This window comes from Microcaecilia unicolor, chromosome 13 (genome assembly GCF_901765095.1).
Source record: "Microcaecilia unicolor chromosome 13, aMicUni1.1, whole genome shotgun sequence".
NCBI classification, from domain to species: Eukaryota; Metazoa; Chordata; class Amphibia; order Gymnophiona; family Siphonopidae; genus Microcaecilia; species Microcaecilia unicolor.
This window is the reverse complement of record NC_044043.1, coordinates 70678334-70695046: the sequence shown is the minus strand read 5'-3', so window position 1 is coordinate 70695046 and position 16713 is coordinate 70678334. Positions and strand designations below refer to the sequence as shown.

At 42.1% G+C, this 16713-nt stretch overlaps 1 protein-coding gene across 3 annotated transcripts in view; it reads left to right on the top strand.

Moving 5' to 3' along the window:
• The window catches only part of DVL1 (dishevelled segment polarity protein 1), a 180409-nt gene that overhangs the window by 150119 nt on the left and 13577 nt on the right, over nt 1-16713 (top strand). The window contains exons 11-13 of one of the 3 annotated variants that reach the window (XM_030222264.1): nt 2698-2847; nt 14143-14274; nt 15922-16089. In XM_030222264.1, coding sequence (XP_030078124.1) covers nt 2698-2847; nt 14143-14274; nt 15922-16089 — 450 coding nt within the window. The remainder of the gene's footprint in view (nt 1-2697; nt 2848-14142; nt 14275-15921; nt 16090-16713) is intronic. The other 2 variants (XM_030222262.1, XM_030222263.1) reach the window with 2 other exon arrangements.

Below are 16713 nucleotides of genomic sequence, written 5' to 3'. Positions count from 1 at the left end.
GGAGAGTATAGCCATTCCCTTTATTTAACATTGTCATGATTACAATATGTTTTGCAATAGCTCCATTGACTTTGTGTGTTGATGTGTATTGGAATGCATATTTTGTGGTGTTTCATTTCTGAAAGGTCTGGTTTTAAAGAATCTGGTTTAATGAAACCCTTGAGATGGGGATGCTGAGTTACAGTATCTTGAGAACAACGGCAGCAATCAAATTATAACTGGTTGGAAAAGCTAACACAGAAACAGGGAATATGTTACCTGGATTTTATACCAAGTTGGTATCTGTATTCCATGTAGCTGTACATCATTGTGTATTGTTTTATGTGATCTGTTTATCTTTGCTTTATTTGATTTGTTGTCTTTAAATGTAATTCCTTCTACATCTTTATGCTCAGAAAAATTGGCAGGATAGTAGATCCTAATTACAATAAATATAACATGTAGGGTAGTCCCAGGATTTTTCAAAAAAACCTGATGGCGGTATTGATACTGTCTTTTATTGTAAGGATGTCTCCCTTTCAGGAGTCTGACATTAGATGGTGCTTTCCCCTATCTGCAGTATGAATGCTGGGAGCTGCACATGCCCCAGCATTGAATGTCTGGGGTTAGTTCAGCCTGTGGGCCACAGTTTTTATTTCAATTCTATGCATATTAAGTTTCAGATTTATCATTTGTTTTAGAAGGGCCAGTTTGGTGATTCAGTAGCAAGTGCTACACACCAGCATTTGTTGGAATCTGAATAGTCCCGGCTACTGCCTTGAGCTGCACAGGGTAGGGGTAATTGGTGGGGAGTCCAGCTGCCACATAGTGGAGATGGTTAATGGCCCCTGTGAAATCTGTTGTTTGGTTTCAGAGGGAATTGTGGTTTGTAGCAGTGTAGTCAAGTAGACAGGAGCTAGGGATCTGGATTTTTTTTTTTCACTTAGCTCACACTTGAAGTTCAAAGTGAGTTATATTCAGGTACAGTAAGAAGTGCAAAACTTTTCAGGCCTACCTCTATCCAAAAATAGCACTGTTTGTACCAAACTATTGGCGATGTATCCTACACAAACAGATTATTTTGTCTTTTTTTTGCCAGGATTTTTAGTTTCCCATTTTTCCTAGACGTCCTGCTAGGGGAATTTCACTTTTTCTTGAAAACCTTCACCAGATTTTTAACTGCCTGATGGATTTCCATTAAGTCCCAGGCAGATCTTTTTGCGAAAAAGTGAACAGGTGCAAATTCTCACCAAATTGTAAGTTTCCTTTAACACATCTGTAATGAACAGCTGTAATTTATTCATGCTTGGATCTGAACAAAGCAAGCGATATGCTGTGGGATGAGAGAGACAATGAGTAAATGCTTGGTGACCAGTGGGAGGCAAAAGTTCTCAATGGACACTTTTTGCCGTACTTCTTAACTGGTTAAAAAAGAATCCAGTGTTGTGATTGCCTTTCATGTACAACATGTGCCTCAGGAGTCTAACCTATAGTAGGGCAGGCTTTTTTTTAGAAACCCTGGATGACATCACAATGTGCTCAAGGCCTAGTGATTTTTTGAACAGTTAAATATAGAGGTAAATTTTCAGTTTGACAGCTGCTGTATAACTTTAAATGGGTGTTAGTTTAGTTTATTTAGCATTTGCTATACTGCCTTCGCTAACTTAGCAGATCAAAGCAGTTTACATAAAAAATTGGAAGAGACAGAAAGAAACTATATTCATATAGAAAAGATAAAAGCCATAAAAGTTGTCAGTTTAAAGTCTGCAGGCTTTCAGCGGTGCTATCCATCTGAGTGGTACCATTAAAAAATCCAAATATAATTTTAAATGTATTATTTATTTAAAAGTTATAACTGCAGGTTGTTCAGTGCCACTTGGATGGATAAATTACCATTTAGCAGCTAAACTGCACTGTTTGAACAGATAACATTTTATTTGCCCAGCCCCTAGTCATGCACAATCTTATTGGCCTGGATTTTGAATGACAAAAAACATTGACCAGACAAGATGATGAGGAATTATTATTTAAAAGGATAAGATGGGGGTGGATTAAGCATAAAAGCCATATGTCAGAATTCTCTATAAGCAATGTATAAGCCTCTCACTGCTTGTGGCAGCTTTTCTTTTGCAAATTAGTGGCTTCTGCCCAAAGTATATTAGAATTTCCTTAATTCCTTATTTCTTGGGTTGGTTGAAAGAAATCAAGCATAGCGATTAGTCAGATGACCATGTTAGACTCCTTTTACCATGCACGTAATGCATCATAATGTGCCTGCCAGTAACAAGTCATCTTTGCTGGTGCCTGTTGGCATCGCAAAAGAGATTATGGAACATTTAGTTGATTTGGACAGGGGGACATGGAATTCCAAGTGGCAGATTCTGTACTAGCTGCAGCAAACCTTCACCTCCATGCAACCATTTGCACCTTTTAGTAGGATAAGGCACTAGCTCTTAGGATGGTGGAGAGTCTCTATCTCATATTGTCCCAGGCTCCTGCAAGTTCACTTGAAGTGTGAGTGAAGCCCACCATTTCTCATTTAGTAGAGAAAGACACCAGAAGTTAATCAGTGAAGCATCTTCATAGACACTCCTCCCTCAAGCCTATGCACGTCAAATCCACAAGACTAAAGCTCTACATACCCATAAATCTTATTTAAGAAAAATCTTTATTTTGTTGTTTTGTTTTTGCTGTTCTGTGTGTCTTTTGCTGTTCCAGCTGAACCTGTGAGGCCCATCGACCCCGCTGCCTGGATCTCTCATACCACAGCCCTGACGGGAACTTACCCCCGTTACGGTATGAGCCCTTCCATGAGCTCCGTCACATCCACCTGCTCCTCACTAACAAGCTCTATTCCCGATGCAGAAAGTAAGTCACACTGCGGCTCCTGGTACCAGGCAGGTCCTCACCTGCTCAGGGCCAGCAGTGTAGCACTGTATGAGAGACAGACTGAGAGCTGCAAGGGGACACCAAGACACAGGGTTCAGAGGCTGGGGCTGGTTCTGGTTTCTGTATAACTTCCATTCCAGTGCATTCTGGGGCTTGTATTAGTCCTGTGTTTCCAGCAATGAATATGGGGTTACAGGCATGTTGGAGATGCATGAATTTATGATCATGTTTTTTGCAAGATGGTGCAGGTAACCCTAGGTGAGTCATGTGATTGAATTGTGGAGAATTTGTCAGGTTCTCACAGTTTTTTCCAGTCAGTATTCAGTTCTTTTGAAGCTAAATGATATACAGTTATCTTTACCTGGATTAAAAAAAAAAGATGTAGAGTGGAAGAGTAGCCGCCGTAGTGCAGCGTCCTGAGAACCAAGGGAACCAGGTTTGTTTCCCCACTGCAGCTCCTTGTGACTCTGGGCACGTCACTTAATCCTCCATTGCCCCAGGTACAAAATAAGCACCTGTATACAATATGTAAACATCTTTGATGTAACCACAGAAAGGCCTTCAGGTTATCTTAGGCCTTCTAGATCTGTATCTGACTTATCCAGACAGCCCTGACTGGATAGCTGCTGAATATTGCCACTATCTGGTTAAAGTATGCAATGCCTTTGACTCTTACTAACTTGAAATGGTTTACTTTTGTCCAGGATAACCAAATGTTATCTGTCTAGTAACATAGTAGAGTTGGCAGATAAAGACATGCATGGTCCATTTAAAAACAGGTATTTACCTGGTTAATTCCTGAAGTTAACCAGGTAAATGTCTTTGAATATCAACCCTGTTCTTTATCCAAATTGTTATCACAAATCATTCCATGACTTGTTACCTTCCCCCACGGACAGGAAGGCTACAACTACCAGAATACATTGGGATAGTAGCTGAAGAAACAGTTCACAAGACTGTGGTAAACTTGCTGCATGTCCTAGACTGCACCAGGGCAGTAAAATGGTGATCACTATAGACACCATAGTAGCTCTCAATGCTGCTGTTTATGGCCCTTATGGAGGTCAGATTTTCAGGGTATCCACAACAAATATGCATGAGAGAGATTTTGCATACAATGGGTCTTAGAACTTAGTTAATATGTGTATTTTGATTACCCTGGAAATCGGCCTGTTTCTGAAACCATGAAGACCAGAACTGGGAGCCTTGGTGTAATGCAACTTTCCCAGAATGCACTGGGGTCAGAGTTTTTTAAAACAATATATAGTGAGTTTTGTTAGGTACCTGACAGCTCCACAACACAGCAAGTGCCAATACATTTCTCTTTTTTGATCATGTGGGGAGCATAAAACTTGCAGAGGTCAGTGAGTGGCAGTTATTTCAAATTTCATATCATATTCGCTTCCTACTTTTAGTCAAAGCAGAGATGTTTGTCCATGTGAACTTTATCATGTTTGGGGTTTATTTTTTCATTCTCTCCCCCACCTCTCAGTTTTCTGATGTTATTAACCTTGGAATGGGTCTTTGCTAATTGCATAATTACAGGGATACCCCAGTGTCATGAGTATGCCTCAAAAATTCCCTACACCCTGCCATTGTGATCTAGTGTGCATTCCATCCCATTGTCTGTGTAGCAGAGTTCTTTGTCAGCTGTCCCATCTCTTCTGAGATATTTTCCTTGTAGTGATCTTAGCTCATTTTACAACATATCAACCCCCTTCTTCTGTGGCCAGACCTCTGGCACATTTACATGTCACAGAGTGGTGCCTGCTTGTAGTGATGAAGTCTAAAGGTTATATGGCAGTTATTCCAGTGATATCTAAGGGTTAGAAATAACACAATAGGCTGTAATGCAGTTGGAGCCTTTTCCTGTTCTATGATGGCAGTTAGTGTTGGAAGGCAATCTATTAGCCTAACAGTACTGGAACTGCATATTTCCCATCTTCTGCTCATAAATATTGTTGCTTTTGTAATTAATTATTTAAGAAGGCTTTAGATTCTGACCATTACAGAAGGCTTGTGTTCCACTTTTTGGGTCCCATCTAGTAATTAGAGAATAAATTACCAGCCCTCTGATCTGAGCAGGACAGATTTTTTTTTTTAATCTTCACAGCCTACTCTAGGCTTCTAATGTTCATACTGCACATTGCAGGCCCTTTCTTCCTCATGCCAACAAGGAGTTTGTACTTAAATAGGTTTCTGGCACATTTGAGTTATTTTCTTCACCAAATTCCAAGTGCTAAGGAAGTACTTCCCACTTCTTAAAAAAAAAAATCTTTTGGGCTGATCATTTGGACCCGAGCAGGTAAAATCCATGTAGCTTGAGCAGTAGGATCCTATGAAAATCACCATTAGGAGGCATGCAAGATTGAATTTCTTATTTTAATGCATCTAGGGCCCTGCTGTGTTTAGGTAACTGCGAATTTTCCCTCCCACACCCCTGCCAGTTATTACATTTTACTAAATATGACAGTTACCTGGTTTCTGTGTGTTCATTTCCAGTAAGTCTGATATGGCGGTGTCCAAATATTATAGGAGGAAGAGAATCCATATTCCATTAGCACATGAGTAATATGGGGGAAGCTGACTCTGAAGGGCTATAAGGATGTTTTTCAAAGGTAAACAGAGGGGGGGGGGAATGATTTCTAAGTTTCTGTACTAAGGGATCATGTGGCATTGGAACTGGTTTCTGATCATCTACGTCTGCTCTGCTCCATCCCCAAATGCACCAGACGTGTCTCAGAACTGACCCATTTTTTTGCTTTAACTGGCGCTGCCACTTTTGTATTAACCTCCCATAATTCTTCCTTCCTCTTGTTCAATCTTTTCTTTTTAAGTGGCTTTCCAATTTGCTTTGTAGAGCTTTAATTTTCCGTGGAATGCAATATCATCCCTGTCTCAGTTAAAGCATTTTATAATCAAAGTGTTATTTAAGCGAATAAACAGTACAAGATGACACTACCCTTGTGGCTTCACTTTGAGCTCTGCATGCAGACAAGAAATGGAAAGAAGGTATTGGAGGCCCCGCTTTCCCACAAAGTGGCAAAAGGCAGCTGAAGTATTTCTCCAAACCTAGCTCTTTCTTGTAATGCAAGGTTTCAGACTTATTTGTGCTAGAAAATGATCAGAGTTCAGTGTACCTTCTGATCTCTTGTTGAACATCCAGAGGTGGTTCACATTCCTGTGAAGCCACAGATGTATCAGGTGCCGCACCGAAGAGGATCGTAATGAAGAGAAATGAGTCGGAGAAACCAGTGCTTATCAGCCCTCTCAAGGGAAAGGAAAAATTGCCTGGAAGATTTTCTGGATGTAGTTTTTTGACCTCACTAGTGCTGTAAAGACGGCAAATGTATACTATTAAATAATAAAGTTGAGGCACAGTTGTGTCTTCATCACAATATGTGGCAGCGAATGAGAAAACCAAGACCACTTTCCTGGATTAAGTTGCAGCAAATGCCTTTCTTGGCTTTTTGGGAGGGAATGGATTTTATATCCTTGACTTGACCTGCTTGATAGGAGTATGAAATCTCTGTTCTGCCCATTTCAGACTAGCTGAAAGGCTTTGCTGTACAGTGCTGTCATTTTAGTGGCTCTTGATAGACTGTATTCACTATCATTATACAGATAGGTGAAAACTTGACATAGGCGCCCACAGAATAATGAAAACTGTCCAGCTACCCAGAACAGGACAGGCATTGTAAAATCCTGCTTGTGTACAATGGATCCCAATCAGAATCTATACATGATATGTTTGAAAGCACAGCATTATGTACAGTTTAATAAAACAAGTACATGGTTCCCTGCACAGATTTAGATAAACTCTAAACTTAGCTATAAATGTCATTGATACAGGGTTCAACTCAGCCAATAATATCTAAATGTATTCCTCAGTACATCAGGGGTATACAGTAGAGAAGAACTCTAGCACTGTGGTTTGTGAGACAGCATGTGACTTCTAATTGACATCCTTTAATAGACATGACAAAATGATAATTACCAGCAGGACAGCTTTGGCAATACCTGCTAATGTCACAATATGTTAAATGAGTTTGAGCAGAAAGTTTAAAAGCTGACATAATTAGTTAGTGAAGGCAGTGAGCAATATAAAGCTCTTGGTGCTGGTGATGTTGATGGTGGGGTGGGTCCTGGCAGAACTGAGTTGCATACAGTGTGTGATCTTTTCAGTTTATCAGGAGTTGATGCCTTTGGTCTTGAATCCCTTCCAGACCTCGGCATAAACCCTTTTGCAAATCTTAGTGTGTTCTGTGAGTTTTCTTGCAGAGAATGAGGGGGGTTTGTGATACTGTTATGTCCCAAAGTGAACAAGGAATGTTATATCTGCACTTAAGTGAATCCTGAAGCAATAATTGATGGTGTTATTAGATGATGGGGCCTGATCTCAGTGAGGGAGGGTGGAAGCTGCGCTAGGTATGTGGAAGCCTGTGTCAGGAGCCGGTTTAATGTATCATTATACAGTGTCTCTCCCTATCTTAGTTTCATATAAGCAAACACAAAGTAATGTAAACAGAGAGACTGAGTCCAATCTTCCCTGAGGTTTAATGAAGAGAGGTGTTGTTGACATCAGATGCATGGCTCAAACTACAGCTGTTTGATGACTCTTTCAAGGCATTCTGTCCAAAAAATAACCAATGCCTATATTTTTATTAGTCCTTTTTTTCTTTGTTTTACATACGGGGTTTTGAATTCATGAGCAGGGGCCTCCAGGTTTGAAAGAAAACTGTTGTTAAATCAGACTCTTTAAGACCAGATTGTAATAGCTCTGTGTTTCCATGGTTGTTGAACGTGTTGTCTTCGTGTTATCCTCATCAGCGTTATTCAGCCCTGTCCATGCGAGGCACAACTTTCTCCAGTCTCCTGTGTTTTGCGAGATCTAAGCCTCTACCATCTGTATACAGTAGGTTTTGAGTTGCTGCTTCTTTTGCTGTATCCTACATTACTTGAGAGCTGTGTTCTGCATAAGAGTGAAGCACCCCTGACTCATGCTAGTATTAAGCTGGAAGTCTGTCAGCCCTCATGGATTTCGCTGCTTGATTTTAGTTTCTTGCCACTGTCTCTTCTGCATTAATGAATCCCAGCCCATGTTTCAAGCACCTGGGTAACTTTCTGCCCTGGTCAGAATATCACAAAAACAGGATCCTTTACTCCTCAGGATCCCAGAAATATAAGTCTCAGCTTTCCTCACCAACCAGATATTTATTTTCTATTAGGTACTTGGTCCACTCTGGAATTTTTGCTTCCCCGCTGTTGCACATCCCTGACTCTCACCACTGTGTGACTTGGTATTATCCAGGTTCTGTTCTACAGCTGTGGTTCTTTTGTCTTCGTCTCTGACACTTTTCTGATTTCAAATATATCAGGACAGTGTCATCCAAATTAGAATTATTAATTATCTACCATACCCAAATGGATCTATTGTTTACAAAATGGTATCTCTGCCAGTATAGCCAAGCTAATTTCCCCAGGATACAAATATTCAAATCTTACTCTTTAAGTATACCAACATGTATCTGATTTCCCCTAAGAATAATAGAACATTGGAGCACTGCTCGTGGATGTGTTGGGAGAGCAGATATAGTCAGCTCAGTACTTTGACTTGATGTGTACTCTGTTTTGTTTGCCAAAGTCTTGCAAGAGCAGCTTTGAGGACAGAAGTTATAACAACTTGTATGAGCTGAACAGCAGCTGAGTTGTACTTTCACAGTATTTAGACTGAAGATCTGCTGGCAGTGCTGCACCTGCTCTCCTGATTATAAGCAGTTTGGGTTTGCCCTCTGTCCCTTCTTTAGTTTGTGATCCTGTAGCTGCTGAAGCTTTTTAGTTCTCCCTTCTTGTGATCTGTCATGACAGACACATCCCTCAGCTTCTCTCAGGAGATAGAAAATATTAGGTTAGCAGACAACTTGTTTTAACTGTTTTTGAGCACAACCATCACCACCTTGCCCAGATCAGCATCTCTGTGCCGCTGCTGGGAGTGTGGTACATCTGTTGTCTCTCAACGCAGATCATCATGGCAAGAAGTGACTTTGTAATATTATGGATGCATCTGTTGTAAATTTCTTCTACAGATAAATAGAATGAGAGACGTAATATTTCTTTTCTCTCACTTTAGATCTAGTTAATAAATATATACTTAAACATATGAGCTGCCCTGGTGGCATAGTAAATATATACTTAAACTTATGAGCTGACCTGGTGGCATAGTGGAAGGCTGGCAGGACCTGGATTTCATTCCCAGCTCAAATCCAACTACAGAACTCCCGATCACTCTCTCCCTTCCTCTCTCTTCCCTACTCAATCTCTGCACAATATTAACTGTATCTAATATCTTGTAATGACATTGTTAACAGCATTATGTAAGCCACTTTGAGCCTGCAAATAGGTGGGAAAAATGTGGGATACAAATGCAATAAATAAATTCTGGGCTGGCCAGGGTGGGGATGCTGCAGAGGCTGCATTTACAGCACCTGAAGGAGGGAGTCCAAGTCATTGCACAACAGCAACACCTAGTGGTCAGATTTAGGGTTCATGATTGCCCTGCTAGAGCTCTGCTGCAGGTCCTAGGCCAAGTATTGTCACTACAGGTTTGAAGGGAGGGGCAGCTATAAAACAGCAAAAGAAACAAAAAAAAAAAAACCCAGGAAGCCATAGTGCCATAATCCAGTAGAATCTAGTTATAATTGAAAGGCCAAATGCATAGGATGAAATTGCTGGACTAAAAAAGTATTGACAAAAATCTTAAAGCCAAGGCTGGCTCAAGGGCTAGATTTTGATTTTGCCCTCCTCCCCCCCCCCCCCCCCCCCCAAGACTTCCAATATGAACTGTGCAACTATTAGGACTGGTACCGTGAGAATGGTCCCAAACTGGAAGATATCTTTGTTGTCTGATCATTTTATTTTTCCACTTCAGTCAGCCCTGCTTTCTCTTTATCACTTCTTTTCCTTGGTTTTCACCTAAGTCCTCTTCCAGGATCTTATTTCCATTTTTTGTTTCTTCACACTCCCTGTTTTCTTTCTTTCCTTCCTCTCCTAATATCTGTCACTAATGTAGATTCTTCTGTTTCATCTTTTTTTTCTCTTATTTTCTCATCTGCCTTTTTTAACCACCTATTGCTAGATTTAGTTCCACCTTCTTCCCCCTCCAGTCTTCACTCTCCCTCTTTTCATTGTTCAGCTACCAGCTTTCCATTTCCTACTCTTGTTTCCCTAGTCCGCCCATTCATTTCTTTTGTATCCTTCTTACTTCCCTGTCTTTCATCTACTTTGTGATCCCTCATTTCTACCCTCTGTTCTTAACTCCTTTCAAGCTTCATCTCCCTTCATGTGCCTCTTATCCCTTTACCAGCCCCAGTTCCTTCCCTGTCACTTATCCACTCTTTACTTCCTTAACCAGACTGTCATTCCCCCTTTAATCCTACCAGTTCTATCCTCTTCTGTCTCTTTAAAAGGCCTGTCCCCTTTACCATCTCCATACCTCTCTGTCCCTTTCAACTGCATCACAGCCCCTCCAGGTTCTCCCAAACGTTTCCCCTTCCTATTAATCTGCATTCAGTCTCATAGCCTTCACCCAGTCACCTGGTCCCCACTAATTTCCCTGTCTCAGTTCAATTTCTTAGTCCCCACTATCCCTTCACCCAATCCTTGTCTCCTCTGTTCCATCCTTTGCAGTTTCAGATTCATCACTAGTACCCTGTCACTCGTATAGTTTACCTTCTGATTTCCCACACAATCGTAGAGTCTCTGCTTAAGTCTGAGCCCTTGCTCTCCTGCATCTCCATGTCCTTAGAATCTGCCCTCCTGCTTCTTTCTCCCATTACTAAGTATCTTTAAATCTTTTCATGGTCTAAACTCTGAAAGCATTATTAAGATTTTGAATATTCCAAATAATCAGTCTACATTGTGTAAAAAAAAAAATGAAACTCAATTTTCCATTAATGAAATGCATTCAAAATAAGAGACAGAATTGTCTTTTCCCTTTCAAGGGAATTTCCCAAGACAGATTAGAGGACTACCTTTCTACTCTCTCTTTTGAAAAGTCTTTAAAACGTATTTCAAAACCAACATTTTAATAATTATATAACTGAAGGCTTATTATTGTATTTGTACTTCGCTCTATTGCTGAAGTTTTAAAAAATGTAATCCGCTTAAAATTTTCAAAGGAAATAAGTGGAATATAAGACTATAGATAGTATATATATAGTATCCATGGCCCCATCCTTTTCTCCACATCTATAAATCTTCTTCCCTAGCATTTTCCTGTGCATATCGTTTTCCCTCTCATCGTATGTCTTCTCCTTTCTCCCAGCATCAGCCTCAGCCCCCTTCTCCCAAATCAAAGCTCTCCTGCTTCAGCACCAGTCCCCTTCTCCCAGCCCATAGTCTCTAGCATAAACCCTAGCTCCATTGTCCCAGCCCTCCAGCCTCAGTCCTTCCTTTCCAGTCATCAGCTGCCGCCTCCTAGCCCAAGCCTCAGTATCCCCATCTAACCCCTTCTACCTCCTTCTACCTCCCTCCAGCAGCTCCATCAGTCCCTTTTTTTCTTTCTACCTTCCTCCAGTATCTGGAGCCTCCAACAATGGCATGACCTTCCTCTTGCTCTCACTTTTGCCTTCCTGGTGTTGCTGGTACCACCGGAATGTTTAAAATAAATGAAAACAAGCACGAGAAAGAGAGGTGCCGTTTCTCACGCATTTTAAACTCTCCCACTGAGTCTGCAGCAGCAGAAGGAGGGCACAGCAAGAATGGAAAAAAAAACGGTACCACTCCTAGAAGGCTTGGGGCAATAAGGTGGGCTTCCAACACCTTTCAGCTTGGGCACCCCAAGCCAGTGTTTCGCTGGTTCACCCCTTAAGCTGGCCCTGCATATCACTCAGTATGATTCCCAAACCTGAATAGATAAGGGCCACTGTGCTCTTCCATCCCCCCTCCCCTCCCCTCCACATCTACGCAACCATGCACCTAAACAGGTTAAATTAATATCTTGAGACAGTTGGCATAATTACAGGGCGTTTTAGTTTTTACTAAAATATAGTTTTTCACTGCTTCTGTCTCTCCAGTGGAACTATTTACTGATACCCCAGGACAACTGCCTCTCACAATTTATTCTCTTGGATTCTAAGGGTATTTATCAACTATTTTCAGAGACAGCAGACATGTATCAAGAGGAGATCAGAAATGGCAAGTTTATTGCTCCCCATGTGCTTAAAATTGCTCACTTTCTAAGAAGGGGTTACTTTCTGCTACTAACAGAACTAACAGGCAGCAAATGGTGCTCTACATGTAAATCTACCAGTGCATGCAAGGGGTACATGATGTGGATGCCCAGCACAGCAGAGTCATTTGACTGTATGCATCAGGATAGTGTGTAGATGTGTACAGTGGCAGAGTGAGAGAGTACTGGCTAAATAGTTTATTCTCAGCTGAGGTTATCATGTTATGATAGTGAATTCCTCCTTTCTGTTTAATTTTTTTCTCCATCCCTCTCTTTCTAGTCCAGTTCTGTTGCAGTAGAATGTGTGTGTGACCTAGTAGACAGAGAGAATTCCTACAAAGAGTTCTCCCTTAGGTGCAGATAATCAAAAGCCCCGTGCTGTTCCACATGGCGCTCTAAAAATAGTGCTGGAAGAGCATGGGCTTTACTGCCCCTATGATAATAATAGTATGCAAATTTAAGCAAGCTATTATCTCTGATCAAAGGGTAAAAGTGCGGGAGGATTGGGCCTGAGCATGCGCTCAGGCCCAATCCTCCCGTACTTGTTTGACAGGTCCAGGCTGTCAAAAGCCCAGACATCAAACACAGGGGCTGGAGGTCCATGGGACCCCCCTTGCAATGCAAAGCCCTGGTGGCCTAGTGCACCCCCAAGCCAGCAACATGGGGACTGGAGGTCCGGCGGATCTCCAGTCCCCCCAACACAAGTTCTCCAGCCCCCCTAACCACACCTCACACCCCAATAGAAAAAGCCACAAACACAAGCCCCCTAACCTGGTGGTCTACTTGCCCCCTTCTCTGTCCCCCCCCCCCCCCCCCCCCCGTACCTGAGTGGTGGAGGAGGGAGTAGTACACTTCCTCCTTCCAATGCCGCCTTGAAAATGGTGGCACCCAGCCCTGCCCAGTGCATCCTGGGATGCGCTGAGCGGGGCTTCACCATTGCTGGCAAGGTGGGGGGTCGGGGTTCCTGTGGGGAAGTTCTTCTTGGGAGATAGGGGGCCTGCTAGCTTGCAAATTCATGCTGGACAGGGCTCACCATTCATCCCCAATGTTCTGCAAATCCTAACGTCAGCTCCAAGATGGCATAGGGTTTTCCTTGGGCAGAGCACCAATGTTTGGTGTGCTGCCCGCTGATGATTGGGAGGAATAATAAAATACCTGTTTAGCATGTATTTGCATGCTACTTGTGGTCAGAGCCCATGAGCGTATTGTTTCACGTGCTTGGGGGCTCTGATCATGGGGCGGTAGCAAACGCAGGTGCTAGTATGGCGCTAATAGCCTCTAGCACCCATGCTTGCTTCTGATCATCAGCCTGTTAGTGAGAGCTGAGATCCCTTTCCTCAGTCTTGCTTTCAAGTCTAAAGAAACTGAGTGTGAGTTAGCTAGAGGAGAGGGTGATGTAAGTCCTTCAGCTTGGTTCTCTCTTTCCATGACTGAGTGTTGCCTTTGCCTTAGGGCTTCCTGGTGACTTTGTTCAAAGCCCATGCTTGTTGGGGGAATGGGACCTGGAAATGAGGGCAACAGCAGACATCTGCTTGTGTCTCTCACAAACCAAAAGAGGGGCCAATAGAACACAAAAAAAGGAAAGTAAATTTAAAAGCTTCAGAATCTTATTTCCAAATATGTTATTTTGTTACATTTTCCTGCGCCGATAGTCTGTTCTTTCCAGCTGCATTTTAGCAATAACTGGTGCAGATTGTTGCCAATTTGCTTTCAACAGATGATGAGTGATGAACTTTGGCTCTGGAGTGCTGGAAGTGGCTCTGATTTTCAGGAAAACTAATTATTTAAATTAGATGTTAATTCAACTCATGAATAATCATAGGTGCCCTGAAAGCCAGACTGGTTTCCAGCTGTGAGGCTCTAGGTTTGCTGTGGCATCCTTGGGGGTCCTTAAAAATTTTGTAATGCTGATCAGGCATATTAGTGGCTCCCAGTATTCAAATGGTTTTCTTGAGCTTTAAATTTGGGAAGATAAGAAGGGAGAGAAGGGCATAAGATTTCATACCTTTGTGTCCACGACGCATGTTAACATGTCTTCATTTCAGAAATGGAGGACTGCCCCCTCACGGTGAAAAGTGACATGGCTACCATCGTCAAAGTGATGCAGTTAGCAGACTCTGGCCTGGAAATTCGTGACAGGATGTGGCTGAAGATTACCATCTCCAATGCAGTTATAGGTAAGCAGCCTTTTCAGAAACCAAGGTTTCTTTTGTCTATGTTGCCCTCTGGGTGTCCCTGAAGAGTGCAAGAATAGGTCAGTCATCATACCAGTGCCAACCTTCACCTTTTCTGCTAAAACTGGAAGTTAGCAGCAGTGTGTGTATTTTCACTGATGGATGCTTGTCCACTGAAAAATGGACAGAAACCTCCAACTCTCTTCATGTACCATATTGAATTTCTGATGGTGAAGACCTGACCATAAGGCAGAGGTAATCAGTGCAGCAGAAAGTAGCCTTAGCTATCACCCTAACATCAATGAGCATAGATAGCCTCACAAGAAGCTGCTTGGATTATTGCAAAGCTTGGTAAGAAAGACATGGAAGGAAGCCTGAGTTTGTGGTTAAAGTATGGCGCTTGAAACAACCAAAAATGAAGATAACAAGGCCTACTGTGGCCCATCAACATAGATGGTAGAGCCCAGCACAGTAATTCCCAGCACTCTCTCATTCTCCCCTCATGCTCTGCAGTCTGTTTCTCTGTGTTTCTCTCCCCATGTCCAGCAGTGTCCCCCTCTCTCTTTCTCATGCCCAACGGTCATTCTACTCCCTCCTGCACCACTCGGAGGATTAAAGGGGGCAGTGCAGCTGCAGGAGTCAAGCTAAGTGAGCACCAGGAGTAGAGAGAGGAGGACCTGCAGTGGAACAGAACACTCTTTTCTGTGCAGCAGGTGCTTGGGACAAACAAAGAGACAGACAGTATGTGCTGCTATACAACTTCCAGAGCACCACGTGATCAGCCCGACTGACCCACCTGGGTATGCCCAAACTCTTCCCCCCCTCACAAAGACCCCCTAGTTGGGAACAGAAAATAGTAAGGGAATTCAAGAAAGCCTGAGGTCATAGGCAGCAGAATAAGGTTGACCACTGAAGCCACAGGTCCACCAGTATTTTGCCCAACACAGGATCAGGAAACAGAGAGCTTTGGGGTATGGCTAGAAATTGGTTTGTTTGGCTCCTGCAACCAAAAGGGTGTTCCACTGCCCCTGCCTGTGGTAAACACAGAAGAACACTAGTTATAAAGAAGGGGTAAGCAAGAAATGAGATGATTAGATATAGTGGATAATAGCAAAAGTTTTTGGTCTCACTTTTTTTGCTAGAATATAGTGCGCACACACATTTACATCTTCAGATCAGGTGTAAATTTGTGCACTATTAAGGACCGTTTTGAAAGCCTGTTTTATAAAAGCACATAAGTGCCTGTATTTCCTTTATTTAAAAAAAAGTGCTTTTTTGGACAGTTCATATAGGAGCTCTTTTATAAAATTAGCCTCATTATGTGTTAGTGTTCTGTAGTAAATTGTTGCTGTCTCTGATGACTCCTAGGGTGCTTGAGTCAGTACTTGAGTTTGGCTTTTAGGTTGCCTGTGTTGGGAAAAAGAAATGCGGTATGGTGAAACCTTCAGTTGTTTAAGCCAATAAGGAATTTTGCTCTTAGGATGAAAATGGTTTCTCTCTTACCAGTTCTTCATGCCTGGTCTTCTTGGCCTCAGCATGCTTAAAGTAAATATTCTCTTAGATCCCCATTAGTAGATAAAGCTGAGGAAGAAGCTGTCCAATCTTGAACATTACACTGAAACATCTGGCAGTTTCAATCTCTCTTCACAGGTGCAGATGTTGTGGACTGGCTCTACACGCATGTGGAAGGATTCCGTGACCGGCGAGAGGCACGAAAATATGCCAGCAGCATGTTAAAACACGGCTACCTCAGGCACACGGTCAACAAGATCACTTTCTCAGAGCAATGCTACTACGTTTTCGGGGATCTTTGCAGCAGTGAGTCTCTGCTTTTCAGGAAGCTTCGGCCATTGATGTGTGGTTATTTTATTGGCAAACATCAATAAAAGAGGCATAGAAAAAAAAAAGAAACAAAAACATGCAACACTGGGATATAGTAGTCTAGAGATACATTAAGAAAGGGAGTTTCCTGCTTACACACTGGAATGATCATTTTCAAAGGGTTTTCTGCAGATATCTGGTTACAAAATGACCCACTTGATACGTGTGCCAATTTATAAACACATATGCATCCTGCATATGCCTAAGTATACCTGCTGATTGAAGAGATGTTCCTGAGGGTAGGTGACAAAGGAATTTGCATATACCTGCATACCTTTGAAAATTCAAATGTGTGTGTATGTAAATTAGCCCAAAGAGCAGGTGTAAATGTAAGCACGTAGTTTTCCAGGGGGAATTTTTAAAGTGGCAGTACACACGTATGTTTGCTTTGAAAATCCATCAAACTCCGAGCGGAAAAGTATGTGCATACTTTGTACTAATTATAAAATTGCCTCCTCTAAGAGGTCAGTTAAAAGAAATGGTCTGTCCAAAGACTCACTAAGTGTTGACTTTCCCTTCAAAGTGACTGGGGATAGCATTTGCTGTTTGTGCATCCATGTG